This window comes from Hesperophylax consimilis, chromosome 6 (assembly GCF_061612785.1).
Source record: "Hesperophylax consimilis isolate HC1 chromosome 6, BYU_Hcon_1.0, whole genome shotgun sequence".
NCBI lineage: Eukaryota > Metazoa > Arthropoda > Insecta > Trichoptera > Limnephilidae > Hesperophylax > Hesperophylax consimilis.
Genome location: NC_142841.1, coordinates 3,087,162 through 3,105,376, shown reverse-complemented (window position 1 = coordinate 3,105,376; position 18,215 = coordinate 3,087,162). Strand labels below are relative to the sequence as shown.

At 32.5% G+C, this 18,215-nt stretch overlaps 1 protein-coding gene across 2 annotated transcripts in view; it reads left to right on the top strand.

The window, feature by feature from the left end:
- The window catches only part of jus (EB domain-containing julius seizure protein), a 236,467-nt gene that overhangs the window by 21,459 nt on the left and 196,793 nt on the right, over positions 1–18,215 (top strand). For both annotated transcript variants that reach the window (XM_089632310.1, XM_089632309.1), the window contains exon 2: positions 1,852–2,027. In XM_089632310.1, coding sequence (XP_089488436.1) covers positions 1,904–2,027 — 124 coding nt within the window. In that variant the 5' untranslated portion in view covers positions 1,852–1,903. The remainder of the gene's footprint in view (positions 1–1,851; positions 2,028–18,215) is intronic.

The window sequence follows — 18,215 nt, the reverse complement described above, 5'->3', positions numbered from 1 at the left end:
TCCAAAAAAAAGTTATTTTTGAAGATAATATCTATACATTTGCTATGCCAAAATTCCTTAGATAAAAATCGCAAAGTAAGCTCCAAAAATTATTAAAAACACGTTTCGTTCTATTATTTAATATGTATGACATGAAAAAATTCACAGTGCATCTTTAAATGCAACTAAAGCATTTATCGAAAGATTTTAGCTCTATTTCAAACAAGTCATGTTTTATTAAATATTTTCACCATTTTCGCAAAATTATTACTCTTTTTTTTGCTCCTTGTATTTATAAAAAATGAATAAACTAACACAATTACAAGCCACTGACAGAATTGTACTAACAGCCAAGCCCTAAAATAGCTTCCTACCTTATCAATAGAGAAACTACTTTAACATATAATCAGGGAAACATAAGTAATACGTTAGGGTTCAGTCAAGCTTCAAACCTACTTTCTTAAGATTTACATCATAGAGGGCAGTAGTATTCACATTTTAAGCATAAATGCTATTTTAACATTATGATTGATTTCTAAGTACTCTGAATTACTCTATAAAGTTTCCCCTATTATTGTGTTTTTTAAACTTGACTAAAGGTCCTTAAATTAAGATGTTTCCTAATGAATAATTTGGATGACTAGGGGGTTTTTTCTTCCTATTTTTATTTAAGTAGCTTGTACAAAGCACCTTCTTTAACAATGCGCCAAATAATCGCAGTGTATTTTTTTGCCGAAAACCAGATTACTCAGAGAAAACAACAGAATTATATGAAAAATTCATACAGATTGTTCAACGCCTCGCTGAAACTCTCGGTCAACTCACTTTCATGGGATTACATTTTTAATAAGTTTTGTTAGAACTTACAGGAACAATTCAAAATTCCTTTAGATTTTACCTCTTTTAAAGAAAAATATAGAAATACTCGACTAAATTTTTTTTTCAAATATATCCTTATGAAAATTTAAGTTGGCTTAATTAAGTGACAATGGCCTTCGTTAAGTGCTGAGATTTATAAAATTACCTTTCGCGTAGCACTACAGAAAAGCGCTCAGTAATTTCAGAAAAGAAAATTTCCTGGATAAAGTTTTCAGATTATTAGACAGAGTGATTGAACTCTTAATATTATTTGAATCCGAGATCTATTTTTAATGGTCGACCTTATTTTCGCAGACAAATTATTACCGTCTCAAAGGAAATTTTATTTTCTGGAATACTTAGTAGTAAAATTATATGAGTTAACTCCAATTTACTTTGTAATAAGAGTAATTGATCCCGTATTCCCCTAAACGTTAAGCACTTGAGTATTGCTTTGTATGTTAAGTGTACACATGTCGTCAAATAAAACCAATACCCGTAGAACCGTTCCTTAAGCTTTTTCAAAAGCTTTGATTTGTTTAAACGGTCTTCAGTTATACCCACAGTAATCAATCTTCTCAACAATTCATTTATTGACATACTCAGTAGGACCCTAATAAATTATATTTTCGATTGAATTTGGAGTTCATTCTGCTTCTCAGCAGTTCGGTAGAGCTTCTACGTACCTAAAAAAACAACTGACAATTAATAATATTCTCTTAAAAGATGGATTTTTTGTGAAATTTTACACCACTTGTGTAAAATTTAAAATACGCTTATTAGTAAAGGCATAAAAGAAAAGGTTGTGGAAGGTATGTACATTTGTTCTAGAAACAGATCTATATGATGTTGAACTTTGCAATCCCAATTTGCTTCATGTAATAATTCGAGATGTGAATGTGGAGTGCATGCCCATATCATCCTTGTCAGAATAGATGAAGCCTGGAATATTTTCAGTAATCCAAACACCACAATTCACAGCATTAATATAGTGGTATGTCTGTTTTGTTGCAGGCCCCAATCGGCCATGTGACCCCCCGGCAGTGAAGCCCCGCGCCCCTCCGCCATGCCCGGGCGCCCGCCCTCCCCGGCCCCGGCCCGCAAGGCCCCCGTGGCCCCCGCAGCGATACTGGCTCTGGCGCTAGCCTTCACCATCGTGACCACCGCACATGCACAGGACAATGATTTCGGTGAGTCCATTTTACTTATGTTACCCGTTGTGATCAATGTTTGTGTTTATTAGAAATATGGAGAGATTACAATGCAAGGACAAATGGCCTTCGTGATCGAGGGGTAAGACTCTTTTTAGGTTTACTTTTCATCACTTTTATTGACTTTATATCACTATTGGTGTGTTAAGTTATAATGGTACCTTATCAAATACATCTATTTAAATTTAAATAATGAATGAATGCTATTCTTGGAAGCGGAAACTAAACAACTTCCCGACATCCAATCGAGCTGATATTCGGCATATAGACTCGTTATCGATAACAATGCATTCTACCAATGATGATTCTTTTGATGCAATCAAGTATACACGCGAACATCTTCGCATTTCTCTGAATTGGATGACATTACGGCTGTTAATATATGAAATAAATAATCAGCCCTACCCATTCGGAAAAAAACTTCCACTAAAAAAGTCTCAAATAATTGATACTGTTTATTTTGTTCTGGTCCCATCAATACGGTATAGTCCTTATCATACTCGTTCAATGAATAATTTGATTATTTCTCTGCAAAGCTAAATTTCTATCCGACGGAATTGCAATACGGAAAACTTGGGAAGTACTCGTCCGCAGTATCCTTGAATACAAAGCGATTTTACGCTACTTGTGTAATAAAGAGTGCAGCTATAACTTATTTATGTTTCATTCCTTATTATAGGCTGGAATGCTTGACCTTGAAACTTGGAAATGATTGTGAAAAATATATTCCTGCTCTTTATCTGAATATTTAATTTGGTATTTAATTTAATAAATATGCATTTATGGTTTTGTTATCGAAAACCACGTTACTGTGCTGCGTACCAATAAAACAAATTACAGGATAACTCAATCCATCGTTCACTGGTCCCTAGTCACTAGTCCCACAATGGCTGCAATGCAAACAGTATTGATCTTTACTTTTCTGCGTATGGGTCTTGTCGATTAACTGATAAAGATAATTGATAAAGTAAACCATTCTATTCTACTACAGAAGCTTGATCGTATAGGTATCCACGGTGATCTTGGAAAACAGAACACAGCTAGTACTTATAAATGGATATGAGTCACCTCCCATAATTATAACCTCAGGTGTACCTCAGGGGTCCAATCTTGGCCCTCTGCTTTTTTAAATCTTTATTAATGACCTTGGCCCCATGTTACGCTGCCATTTGGTTTTATTTGCTGATATGATTCTGATAAAGTTATGCTTCAAGAAGATCTTTACACACTACATAGTTGGTGTACTCAAAATGATATGTTTCTAAATATTGATAAATGTTACATTAAAACCTTCACTCGTAACAGAAGACGAAAGAATCGTGCATATTTCATTAATAATGTTCAATTAAATTCAGTCACCACTATTAGAGATCTAAGAATCACACTTGATTCAAAATTTAAGTTTGATGTACATATCAGTGATATCACCAGTAAATCCTTGAAAATGATTTTATACATAGAATATCGAAACCATTCAAAAATACTCAATCCATTATAACCTTGTACCACTCGTTGATCAGAAGCAAATTGGAATATGGTAGTGTTATTTGGAACCCACACTACTTGAAATATTCAAAAACTATTGAATCTGTACAAAAAAAATTCTAAGATTGTTATCATTTAATCTTGGACTAGTTCCGTACTGCAGTCTTAAGAGGAACGACTCCAATACTTTAACTTTACGACCCTGGATAAAAGAAGACAATTTGCTAACTTAATATGTCTACACAAAATTATTCATGACAAGCTTGAAGCAACTCATTGTGTGAGCAATATTCTTATTAAAGTTCCTAATAGACGAAATCTAAGGAATCAGAATATATTCCATTTAGAATTATTTAAGAACAATATTGCGTACTTCAATCCATTGTCTAGAATGTGTCGTCTGTAAAATTCTATTGAGTGTAACTACATAGATATAATATGCAAATAGTCTCGTTTATTTTAAAAAGCAAATTAGCAATAGATTGTGAATGTTTGTTTTGTTTTTTTTTTAAATTTATTTACTCTATTTGTTTTCTGTTTTATTTTTGTTTCTTTAGTTTTTTGGATCATATATTTATCTGTATGTTTTGTTTTTGATGTCTCTTTTTTTGCCTTTGCTCACGTTTTGCTGTTTATATATTTTTTTGTTAATACAGAGTGTATAATGACACTTATTCTGTGCATGATGTGAACATTTTTAAGTGGACTGTTGACATATACGTTTTTTTTGCAGCGCTTATCTAATGATTTTTTTTCATGTCAATAGTCTGTAAATGTTTCTAAACAATAAATAAAACTGTTGACCCTTACCGAGCCACTGATAAGCACTTGCGACAGAAAATAGATTAAGATTAAACGTAACGTATGTTTTAATCTACGCGTTCATAGATGGCTTTAATATTATTATTTTAAGAAAATACACTCTTTGCAAGTTATGTTTTGGAATATTAAGACGAATTATTTCTTTGCGCCCGTACATATGTTAAAGGAATATGAGTAAATAGTTTTGTCCGTATACAAGCTTCATTCTTTCAAGAAAGGCATACAAATACAATATTGCATCGATGATTCATTTAAATATTGGGTAAAATTTCGATCGCGCTGGACTCGCTTATTATGAATATTTTTTAGATAAAACCTTTAGATTCACCTTAATTACTGTACGACACAACTTTTAACCTTCGGGGAGGTGGAAAATATTGCAATAAAAATTTCAATTACGTAAAATTAAAATCAGCTTTCGTTTTGTGAAACGAGACCGTCCATTTTCAAACTTTACTGTCAAATGTCATTTTGTTTTGTTGGTATTTCTGTTACTATAGGACGAAACGAACGGCTAGAAACATAATCTATAACATAACATAAGTTTTTTTTTAATGTTAAAAAATTCCGTCAAATTAGTATTTACCTAATATGCATGCATTGTGTGCGTTGTGATTGAATTTTATTAGCTGGAGTTTATTTTTTTACGTTCAAATTTTATTTAAGTTAACTATTTCTGCGATGTTGAGCGGCTACGCTAAGTTTTTGTAACATGGTTTATGATGAAAAAGAAAATGCCCCCTTTATACCGCCTGCTCGCGTCAAGGCAAGAAAAACATCCCAGTTTTCAATTAGTTTAGCGGCTACGCTAGGTTTGTGTAACATGGTTTGTGATTCAAAAGAAAGTGTCCCTTTTATACCGCCTGCTCGCGTCAAGGCAAGAAAAACATCCCAGTTTTCAATTAGTTTAGCGGCTACGCTAGGTTTGTGTAACATGGTTTGTGATTCAAAAGAAAGTGTCCCTTTTATACCGCCTGCTCGCGTCAAGGCAAGAAAAACATCCCAGTTTTCAATTAGTTTAGCGGCTACGCTAGGTTTGTGTAACATGGTTTTTGAGATATATATACCATGTTACACAAACCTAGCGTAGCCGCTAAACTATTTGAAAACTGGGATGTTTTTCTTGCCCTGACGCGAGCAGGCGGTATTAAGGGGACACTTTCTTTTGAATCACAAACCATGTTACACAAACCTAGCGTAGCCGCTAAACTACTTGAAAACTGGGATGTTTTTCTTGCCTTGACGCGAGCAGGCGCTATAAAGGGGGCACTTTCTTTTAAATTACAAACTTAGCGTAGCCGCTCAACATCGCAGAAATAGTTTACTTAAATAAAATTTGAACGTAAAAAAATAAAATCCAGCTAATAAATTTCAATCACAACGCACATAATGCATGCATATTAGGTAAATACTAATTTGACGGAATTTTTTAACATTAAAAAAAACGCCCGCGCGATTGACTCTAGCTACTTCTAGCCGTTCGTTTCGTCCTATAGTAACAGAAATACCAACAAAACAAAATGACATTTGACAATAAACAAATAAAGTTTGAAAATGGACGGTCTCGTTTCACAAAACGAAAGATAATTTTAGTTTTACGTAATTGAAATTTTTATTGCAATATTTTCCACCTCCCCGAAGGTTAAAAGTTGTGTCGTACAGTAATTAAGGTGAATCTAAAGGTTTTATCTAAAAAACATTCATAATAAGCGAGGCCAGCGCGATCGAAATTTTACCAAATATTGTATTTGTATGCGTATATTTCAAGAAATGCATATACGGAAAAAAAAACTATTTACTCATATTCATATTGCATATATGTATGGGCGCAAACAAATAATTCGTCTTAACATGTTAAAGCAAAACTTGCAAATATGATTATTACGTCCGTTATGTTTACTCTTAATAACATTAGATTTCAAAATTTCTCTGAAAATAGTCAAAGTAATAAAACTATTGAAATTTGGCTGACATGCCATTAAACTATACGAATTTGTCATACTTTTCAGAAAACGATTACCGTCAAAATAACATATAATATACACGTCATACAAGTCGAGTTTGAAAATTGAACGTGCCAGGCACTTTCCCAAGTTCTAAACCATTTTCGTGTTGGCCTAAATGCTTGTTGAAGACATGTCGTGACATCTAGCGGCAAACGCGATTACTTTATTTTTTAATCTACATGCAAATATTTTATTTTACATTCAAAATATATTCCCATCACACCTAAAGCCAGGTTTTACATATGGCGATGTAAAAAGCATGACTTAATATTAATGTTATGTCTCAATGTTGGAAAGTCCAAATATTAATACGTAGATAATAAAATATTTTTATAGTAGTTTTAGAATAGATGTTAAATTTTATAACTAAATAAAATGTACTTAGATACAAGCAAAATTACGATTGCAAAAAGTTCAGAGTGATGTTAGAACCATGTAAAATAAATTAAAGTGTTAAAAGCTTGATGTTAGAACTTTGTCATACAAGTATCACTGAAATACAACGAAGATGCTAAAAATCATTTTGGTTATAAAAATGAGAAAAAAAACGTTTTTTGGTTCAGTAGTTATTTTTGTAAAAAATGTCAGTTAGAACCTTGTCGAACCAATATCACTATTACCAGCTCGCGTTAGCCTTCGCATAAATGGGCATATAATGCTACGTATACATACGCGAGCCGAACTGCCGAACTGAACCTCAACTCAAAAAGAATTAAAAAACTGCGAATATGTCGCGAAAAGCCGCTTACAGTAGCTTTGTTCCTTTCCCCTAATTCGAGGCTCGGTTCGCGTTCGGTTCGCAAATGTATACGTACCATTACACAGAAGTACCAATCGAATTAATGCGTTTCCGATCGCTCCCCGAAAGCCATATAATTATTGTTTAATTTCATACAAAACCATCAGGTTGTGAAGAGCTTCAATCGCGCTTTACGTAGTTGTTAAATCAGCTACTTTTAATTAATTGTTTTGTGTTTGTTTTGTAAAAGCTATATTTTTTAATTAATATTGGCTACAATTGAAATTAAGAACATGTCATTTTGCGTGAAAGCTTTACCCAACGCATGTAAGCCACTGAAATAATCCATATCTAGAAAATATACGGATACCCAAAGTTTGTTTTACTTCTGCAACACATACATTTTTTTACTTGCACCTATAATACATACACACGCAAAACGGTGATAACACTAATGACGGAACGTAAATACAAACATTTAAAGTTTAACATGATCAACATGTTTTTAAATATTGTTTTTTCCACTGCAATAAATACATTTTTTTTAATTTTTCACGCCAATAACATTTTCGATTATTTTTTTTATTCTGATATAAATTCTATTAATACCTGTTTATATTTAGCGATTAATGCATTAAATGTGTCAATAAGATCCTTATAATAATTATCTAAATTCTGTTTACGGAGAACGGGAGTATACAATTGTGATTCCGTGTTGGATTTGTTGCAATAATACGGTAGATATTTCCTCGATGTTTGTTTGCAAGGTATATGGAAAGAAATCTAGTATAATAGTTCATGGCCGTAAATTATTGAATTTGTGATTTTATACAAAAATGTTAACTCACTAACTATTTACGTGTTGAAAATCTCAATCATTTTAGTTGACATGTATTATCAACGTATTTTGTTCGAAAAAATAATAAAACCGAACATAATATATTTGAATAATAGACTTTTATCAAAATACACACTGGAATAACACGAAGCATAAAAGAAACCATTACATCTAACAGCTGAAAGTAACTCCCTAACAACTCGAACAACGCGTAAATACAGGTTACAACAGCGTTTTTCAAAGGCCATCATTATTGTATGTTGTTATTACATATTCGGTCATAAAATAGATAGTTTTCTTTCATTAAATTAATAATTTCAAATATTTTCTTCCTCTCCCTTCCATTATCCTCAAATAACACTTTCCAACACACATTACTTCAACAATCTCTAGCCCTCAATTTCCCGGCTGATTTTCCCGCCTACATTTTGTTTTCCCTCCAATTTGTTAAAATAAGTACTTTCTTCTGTTTTGAACACTTAAAATTAAAAATCAAATAAGCAGGCGCATTCTTCAATAAATTACTAATCACACAATCTTTTCAACATCAAAACGTTGAACATGATTATACTTTCATTAATTTCGTGAATAATTATTGTAAGGCTTCTTTCAAATTAGGAGTAAAAAATATCCCAGCTTCTCATTTTCTGGGCAACTAAACTTATCTTTAGAATATTTTTTGCTGATTGGCGTACTTTTTAAATTCTTTCATTGGCTTAAAATGAAGGCAAAATTTGGAAGAAAGCAATTTATAAACTGGGTAAACAGTCTCAGAAAGCCAGAAAAGTTGACTCTGTTTCAATAATTATAATATTTTATATAGGGTTTCCCAAAGCAACGATATTTTTAATATCACACCAAAATATCATTAGTTTACTAGAAATTCGAACTTTTATGAGTTAAGAGAAAATCGAAACCTTAGATCAGTTATTCCAGTGCCAAACCTACAAAAATCCACATTCTGAGTTTCTAATTTTTATTACGCCACCCTGAATAGTCCTGTTATTGATCACAGTTCAAAATAAAACTAAAATTGCCTATTTCTTTGGAAAATCAAAACATTTTTGGGAACACAGGAAACTGTGGCTCTCGAAAAATTTATCGAAGGTGTCAATTTTCACTAAATTCATAAAGTGCCAATATCTCGAAAATTAACTACTTTTTTATTGAAGTCATGGCATGATATTCTGGTCCGTCATGAGTTGGCCTCTTAAGGATAACGTTGAGTTTTGGGACACCCCGTATAAGCAAAGCGGGTACATGTTAATTTATACAAAATTGGTTAGGACCATCATTGTATTTTCTTCGCATTTTTCCTATTTATGAAAGAAACCATAGAGACCTTTTCAAGAACATTTATAACAAAATACCGCGTGTTCCCAATTCGTTTCGTATTTTGGTTCCCTTAGCACGTCTTTCCGATTCGTTCTAATTAGATACGTTTGGATGTAATTCATAACGAGTTACTTGTTTAATGAAACATTTAACGACAACTTTCACCATTTATAAAATAGCAAATACTAAGCAAACATTCTGGTTGGAAGACTCCATCAATAAATTCTTTTTCACCGAAATCTCCATCAAATATTGACGGAATTTTATTATTATAACGTGACGGAGAATGTGATTTATAAAATACGAAACGATTTTTTATTAAAATGTTTAAAAATATATCACTCCCTCCAAAATTTAATTAAAATATATTTTGTAAACCAAAAACGATAGTATTATTATTATCGCTGTGTGCTAATCCTTTACTACCCCATTCTTTAAAAATGATTGATGATTCTCGTTAATAATGATGTTCGACGGTTTTTGTTGATGTTGACACTTCATTTTTTAGATATTGCTGCGTTCATTGCTTACTTATAATATTACCTTTTTCTTATGTTTTAAGGTTTCTCTGAATTTCACAAATATAGAGGATCGGGCGCTACATACAAAGGTTATTTAAACGATAGTTTGATCGTTTTTAAGTACGTCTATTTGATCATTGAAGGCAATATTAGAGATTCTCAAACGAAAATTTGAAAAAGAAAAATTATAAAAAGATTCCGTCGCATCTAAGAATTGAACTCAGGACCTTAGCCTTGCCGTGGATTTGCTCTACCACTGAACTAATCTGACCCTATTTTCTTCGGTCAAATTGAACTCTTTCATACTTCGACTAAGAACTACCAACATTATCTTCATTTTATTAACACATATTTTTACGGGCTGCTATCTTTATGTATGATCCCAAGATTTCAAATTTTCGTCTTCAATGATTAAATATTACAATTTGAGGTTTTACAGGATGTATATTTAAGTACAGTTGACTGGAAATTTTATAATACAAGCTTCAACACCTTTTTACAGGGTCCTCACCAAGTTTAACAAAAATCGGTCAGTAGCTGAATCGGCATCGTGTTTGATTCCCATTAGGCTTGCTAAGTCCTAGATCACCACACAAGCAATATTTTCCGCTTAATGTGATGGTAATAGGAAATTTTCAAATATTATAAGGTTATTCTCAACCCTAGAATGTTTGTCTTTCTTTAAAAAAATAATAAAAGTAAAAAGTTTGATTGATAAATTTTGCAATTGAAAAAATCAAACTATTTACAGAATTGGTTTTAGTTTATAAATATATTTTGCTAACGTCACCCTGTCACACAGGCAGGCCTCTCGGTGTAATTTGTGTTCCTCTCAAGGGCCTAATATATTCACAACTTCCAGGTTTTTTTTGGGAATATATGAAACCCTTCCCATATAAATATGACTGGGAATAATATTTTATGTTTGGTAATTTCGCCTCCGTTGCTTATTGCGTAGTTGCGTAGTTCCAGGAATGTTACAGGCGGAATGCTTTGCATTTCTTTATTTCATTTACCTATTATATCAGCGAAGGTACATATTTTTATGATTGGGTTTTTTACAAAAACGTCTTAACACTAAACATTAAAAAATGCGTAAAGTCATGATGTTTCGGGCTACAAAAACATTTGGTCATATTTCTATCTATGTAGGTATGTATTTGTTCAAATTTCTATCTATGCATGACTCATTCGTGAATGGTTTAAAAACACGGCTATCGTGGAGAGCCTACATGTTCCCGATGGTTATCTCCGTCATCGACAGCAGACTGTTTTATTTTTCTATCTTTTCTCTCCCAGACTGTTTTATCTAGTCCCAGGACTACTACTAGAACCAAGCTCTGTTACTACTAGAACCGGCCCTACACGGGCGCAATCGGAGCAGTCCGGTCCAGACGCCATCGAGCTATATAAAAATTAAAAATCATCCAAATATTATTGATTATAATATTCACCTCTCTAGGCGTCTACTGGTTTTGACAAGGGGTGCCAACATTATAGCCGCGTTGGTTCCGGGCCGGCCCTGGTTACTACTAGTAATAATTGGTACCCATGGTAAATATTTATATAATTTTCCTTAAAAAACGCACTAAAATTAACAATTTTGTAATATTTTTAAAATAATAAACTGAATTGAATTGAATTAAAAGTTTAAAGCAAGTAAAGGAGAAACGCCCGACCCCATGTTTTGTAAAATAAGTCATCATTTTCTATGTGTTATAATAAGCTATATTCTCAAACTTCCGGTAATTGTTTGGTTTCGGTTGCCTCCTTATTGTACCTTTTTAAATGTCTACTCAGAAGATTCTCATTTCTGAGAACAAACTGCCTCCTGTTTTATATTATGTTTTAGTTTTAATATTCTTGTTTTGTCCTGTCCTGCTGTTATTGTTATTCTAAGTTTTGTCATCACTTTGTATAAACAGTATATTTAGTGTTATAATATTAGATCTGTATTGGGTAAGGCACACTGTAGGAATAATTTTAAGAACATGATGACCAATACTAATAAATTACCGTTTTTAACTTATTTGTAAAAAGCATTTACAATAAAAAATATAAATTTGTTTTTATTGTACTGTTTTTAAGTTTGTTATAGTAAAGCGCACTTGAAGTGAAATGACACTAAACTGCGCTATATAAATACTATGTTATTATTATTATTATCATTCGTTAGTTAGTTTTTTTTAAGTTATATTGGTATTTACCTAGTTCTTCATTGTTACTTATAAAGTAATCGATTACTTCGTATTACCCTATTATTTATAACACATTTTTTCCGGTAAAACAACTTGGTAAAACAAAATGTTGATATCAACAGATATTAGAAATATTCTAAACATCTAATGCATTTTACAAACCATACTGCACACAAATTCTAACAAAATTACAAAATTTTACAATTTATTATAATACGAAATACTCATTTCATATTTTTATGCATAATTCTTCAACACATATAGTACTACACTTATTTTTCTATTTTTATATTACTCATTTTTTTACTTCTATTTTTTCTTATTATTTTTAAATATTTTTTACTAAACATTTAGTTTATATATAAATTGTTAATTAACAGCCTCAGAACAGACTATGTCTAGTGAGGAGGGTAATGAAAAAAAAAACATCTGTACAGAACCAACCTTAACTAAACGCCCGGGTTGCCGGCACTGAAACTGAAACTGAAAAAAGTATTCCCAAATTAATGTTTAAATGTTAAAATAAATTAATCTGCCATCTTCAGCATTTTTTGTTTGATTCTGTCTTGGAAGTATTCAAGAAGAAATTTTAAAGAAATCAAATCAAATAATATTAAATCTTTTTCAAGTAAAAAATATTTATTTGATTTCTTTATGTTACATGCTAGTTGGGATAACAGAATCAATATACCGTGAATTTTAATAAATAAGTTATTAAGTATCGTCAAAAATACTAATTTCGGTGGTGTAACTCGGGCTTAACGAATTCAGGAACTCTAATTTGCCAGTGACATTTTCAAAATTGTAAGCGGGTGTCTGAAAAATTCAGACTAGCAACAGAGTACCTACGTGTATAATGTTTTGACGGATTTTTTTTGTAACTTTCTAATTGAAATGACGTGTCATAAATTCAGACCATCTATATTTTTTAAAAGACTTATTTTTCTTCGTATAGACATATGAAGAAAAATAAGTGTTGCTTATTTATTAAGAATCTCTTCAAATTATTTGTAATCCGGTCCGTTGCCTGATAAACTTTTATTAAATTCCTAATATATCAGAACACATGTAATTGCGAAATGTGAAAATATTAGGATTATATTGAAAACGTGTTCCGACATCGTGATAATACATTCGCATTTTACTAAAAGTTTACTAGGAAATCTATCAATTCTTTCATTAATGTTCCGTAATCCCGTTTCTAACCAGATTACGAGTAATTTGAAGAGATTCTCAATAAATTAGCAAACACATTCTCCGTGTGTTGTTACAAGTTACAATAATCATAAAATCTATTGAATTTTGCCTTACCCGTCGATATGTTCGCACGTATGAACCTCAGATTCATGAAATTTATGCAATATTGACGATTCATTTTATACATAATATGTGTTCTGTTTGTATCATCCACGGGTTAAGAGCGGTCACTGCGGTTCCTGACTCCAGTGTTGCTACTCCCAGAATGCACCAACGAGTATTTTCACCTTACCCAAGCAAACTGAGAACTCGATATCTACTTATTTGTTTGCTATGTAGATGGAATTTAATATGAGAAGAGAATTTAACAAGTTCATAGAAACGGGAGAGGAAAGGAGCTTAAACTTTTAAGACACGTCCTTGGCAGAACCCATTAAGAACCCCGACGGCGAAATGTGTCATTCAATCTCTTAAATATCCGATCCGGAGTCACTTTCAAAGGTGCGAACATTTTTCAGAATGTAACAAGATTATTAAGATGGAAGATTTCATGAATTTTATTTTATTTTCCTTCTTGCTCCATCGTCGAAATTACATAAAACACAGAAACAAATAAATCCGCATTACGCAAATTATTTATGACAGATTTGAGATTTAGGATGGCTCAAATAATGTCAGTCCACTTATTTTAACAAAGGATACAATATTACGAGTATTTTTTTTCAACATTACCCCACACTCGTAATAGCTTTGTATTAAACAGAAAGTGTCACTTTGAAAGATATAACAATCCTTAATAAGGATCAAATGTACGTTTTATTTTAATTCGGTATTTAACCAAAACAAAATATTCACTATGCTTACGACTCTGATACATTTACTATACTTACGACTGTGACACATTTTACATATTAAATGTTGTTTTTCAGATAAAATCTTTTGGTGTGAAGTTTTCTTAAAATTTACCAAATTTTTCGAAAAAAATATTTTTAAGTATGTATAGAATAAAGAATATAATACTAGAAGTGCCTTCCATACAAATTTGAATGGAAACAAATGTTAAATTTACCCCAACCGCTCAGCGTTTTATCTCACTTAAACTCGTAAAGAAATCGTAGATTTTCATATATTGTGTTATTATTTATTCTACGTTTGTATGATTTTTGAATTTCGTGTTTCCATCATTTTTTTAAAATTTATCCTTTGAAAACACTATACCAATTTCATCCAATCACAACCCCAAATTTTCACGGTACCCAACAACAAATTTTATCCACGTGTCGAAAATCCCCATTGCCTTCGTACATTACGCTTTAAAAATGGAATACATTCAAATATTAACGATGAAATCTGCAATGAAAGGCTGTACCTGATTTTCTTAGATTATTTTTTAAAGCTTAAAATTGCGCAAACAAAATAAATGTTCTCGCTTTTCCCACTAGACTCGTTACGTCTTTTTCAATCATAAAACTTCGCATTCGAAATGAGGATTATGAATTATAACGTGAATGGGATTCTTCAGGGCTCGAAACAGGGTCGCCCGTTAAATTAGGCTCTATAATATTTATGTAGTGGCTACAAAGTTCTACTTGAAAAGGGGAAATTTTATTAGCTGACGTATGTCGGGGGACCATCCCTGGGGAGGAAGCAATGTACAAAAAATGTCACCGGATAAACTCATTTACTCGAAGGACAACAAGAGAAACAAACATCCCGATTGACGTGCGAGTTCTGTGTTTTTTACTTCTAAAAATAAGTTGTATTTACTCTATTCTTGTATTCGGCAATTATGCGTTGTTTAAAGAGAATTTAATCAATATTTCATAAAAAAATCTGTCGATATTAATTGTTTTTGTGTTTAATTCGTAGGACACCGTTCGTATAAATTTAAAAAATGAATAAATTAAAAAATTAGGAAACCTCTACTAGACAGCGTATCCATCACATGAGGTCGAAAATTTTACATAATAAACATTCCAAGTTATAAAACCACATGCGGACAAAGATTTTTTTTATTTGTTGAAAAGAATGTGACCTTACAGGGGTACCCCGTTCTAAGGTCACATTGTACATGGTATTTTTTGTGAATTATAAATTGTAATTTTGGTCAAGCTTTTTTAGTATTTTTACGATATTTTTTTTAAACGTTCTAAATATACAAAAAATAAATTATAAAGCCAAATAATAGAAGAAAAACATAACATTACACAAAAAAATATAGTGGTAAAACATACCGAAGAAAAACATAACATAAGGTTAATCTTTGTTAGGTTGCAACATTTTATCTATATTCTTCCTTGCCGTGTCCATTATCCATATATTAATACTTCTTTTAAAGTCGATTATTATTTAAATGGTTTTTATTGCAAGAGGGAGGATATCAAATAAGAAAAATATTGCAAATTTCTTTGCCCAAACGTCGTTTTAGTTGTAGGTTGGTGAAATGGGTGTTGTAACGAGGATCTTGTGAATCGACTCGTGTTTATGTGTGCAAAGTTATCCTGGTTTTTTAATGTATAAATTAAAATATCTTTTGAATATAATTGTTTCAGAGACATTACAATCAGGGGATTAAAAATATATTCTGCAGGTGTTCTGATGGGGAATCTAAGTATAATTTTCAAAATTGCCTTATGTGCTGTGTGGATTTGCAACTGAACTCCATAACATCCTTCACCTAGATATAAAACGAATAGAATGGTTTAATTATTACATCAATAACAAAATCTGGCTGAGCTCCGACAAAGAAGACAAATAAAATATAATTAAATAACTTTAGTCCGCCTCAGCACAGGACACCCTAGTGAGGAATAAAAATACCATTATCATTCTTAAATTCGCCCTAAAATTTTGTATTTATAATCTTTTATATAGTATCGTTATTACGCATCTGACACCCCAATTAAAATCTCTCGTCTGCCAACTCTCTAAAACTTGTATATTCTGAATAAAATATAACTGTTTGAGTAGGTACAGTTTAGTAGGTAAAGTTAAGTAGGTACCTACAATTTAAGTGAAAATCTTTATCGGTCAAAGAAATAACAGCCACAGCAGAAAAAGAAATAGGTAAAAGTGAGAGAGAAGATTAGATTAATGAGATTGAAACACCATTGAGTCAATTCTCAATTTCAATGGCTTCAAGATTATAATCTATTATATTTATTTTGTCGATGACGTACAATGCATTTCATGTTACCTCATAAATGCTATAATCCTGGATAAATTGTCGAATCTATGAGCGTATGTGTGTATCTTTACCCATACAGTTTATACAACAAACTACTCGTATAATTATATAATTTAGTCACTGATAGCTCGAATACCTATCGAACTCGATCCCTCGCAAAGCGTCCTACCCACCGTACTATCGACCACGTCATTATGGACGTGTCTGTTTATCCAAAATAAGCTCAACGTGTCCTTACTTCGAGTGAAGTTGATGAAACATTATCATTTTTTTTTAATATTTCTTGAACAGATAATAAAGTTGGCCTCTGTGGGGCCTAGGAATCGACAGATCTTATATAAATTGATGACATCAGTTTTATTTCAAATCTTTATATATAACACTTCTAGGGGACGATCTGTTCATTGCTTTTAGCAATGCCCTAGTACCCACAAGAGCAAAGCTGATATTCACGTGGGAACTTTAATTCTATATTCGGGCATTTCAATTTTGAACGTTAAATTATTCAAACTCGATGTTTCGAATGATGCACCTCCGCGCCACCTAACGGAATCAAATTCCACCAATCACCTCGTAAGGTCACTGTTTTGGCTCCGTTCCACATCACGACTTTCTGTGGGATTTATTAGAACATTGTTTGGAACTTTTGCAGTAATTACAATTTCTTTTGCTAGTTTATGCATTCGGTACGCTTTAGGGACACCCTATCAATGACAATCATTTACCATTTGGACAAGGTCGACTAGAGTAAGTACAGGCCTGGACGCTCGAACCCCAAATTAGGAAGTCAATACAGCCGCTAAAGTCCAATCACTCTGCTTTAATTAAATTTAATATGCTTGCGGTAAAACAACACAGAAATCAGCATTAAAAATGCCGCCATCTGCATCTACATCTGCAACTTTCGTTGCTTGATGGCGCTGAGTTGATCACGTGACACGTCTAAATTCATTATGGATACCCAAGTAAACAATACGCATCACAGTCAGTGATTATATTTCAGTTTTTATTCATAAGAAATAATATTTCTGGAGTAACAAATAAACGTAAAATAGGGTGAAGATTGAATTGAATTGATATGATCGTATTGAAGAATTCGTCGAAACATGCATCCAGAGTGATACTCTCGGTACCGCCCCGATGAAAGAAAACCATTCAGAAACTCAACACTATTTGACATGGCTTAAGCTGTGTTTTAGTGTTCAGATCTGAATAGCTAGATACTTCTGAACCTTCTACTTCCCTCCTCCTACCCTTCTCCTCTCCATTCAGCTTCTCAAAATACCGCAATAGAGGATGCCATAGTCCTACTAGCTTCGAACAATTGGTAATAGTTGTATTTCCTGTGCGATAATTTAAAAGAAAAAAACACCAGCATAATTTTCATCTACGGTCTCTGATTACTACTTATCTGTACCGATGACAGACACAACAAGATTTTCCAAAAGGTCTCATGTCTTTTGACATGTGCACCGATTCATTGTTACGCGGATGACAGTACAGTTCATGATTTTACAGTTTATGAGCTTTTTGCTTGACAAGCCTCCAAAGGGCACACAAACTCCAACGGCTCGGAGGGCTTTGAAGCAGAGAATGGACGGTTATCTCGAGAGTATTTCCTCCTGGGGTAAAAATAATTTCGTCGAATTTAATGTTTCAAAGACCCAATCCTGTCTGATTACGTCTAAAAGGGATCCAAATGATAATCTAGTCTCCTTCAACGGAAGCAATCTTCCGAACAGGCCTTCCATTGATATGCTTGGTGTAACTATAAGTGACCAGCTCAGGTACGGGGGCTCCATCGAAGCCAGAGTAAAGTTGGCCTCTCAGAAGCTGGGC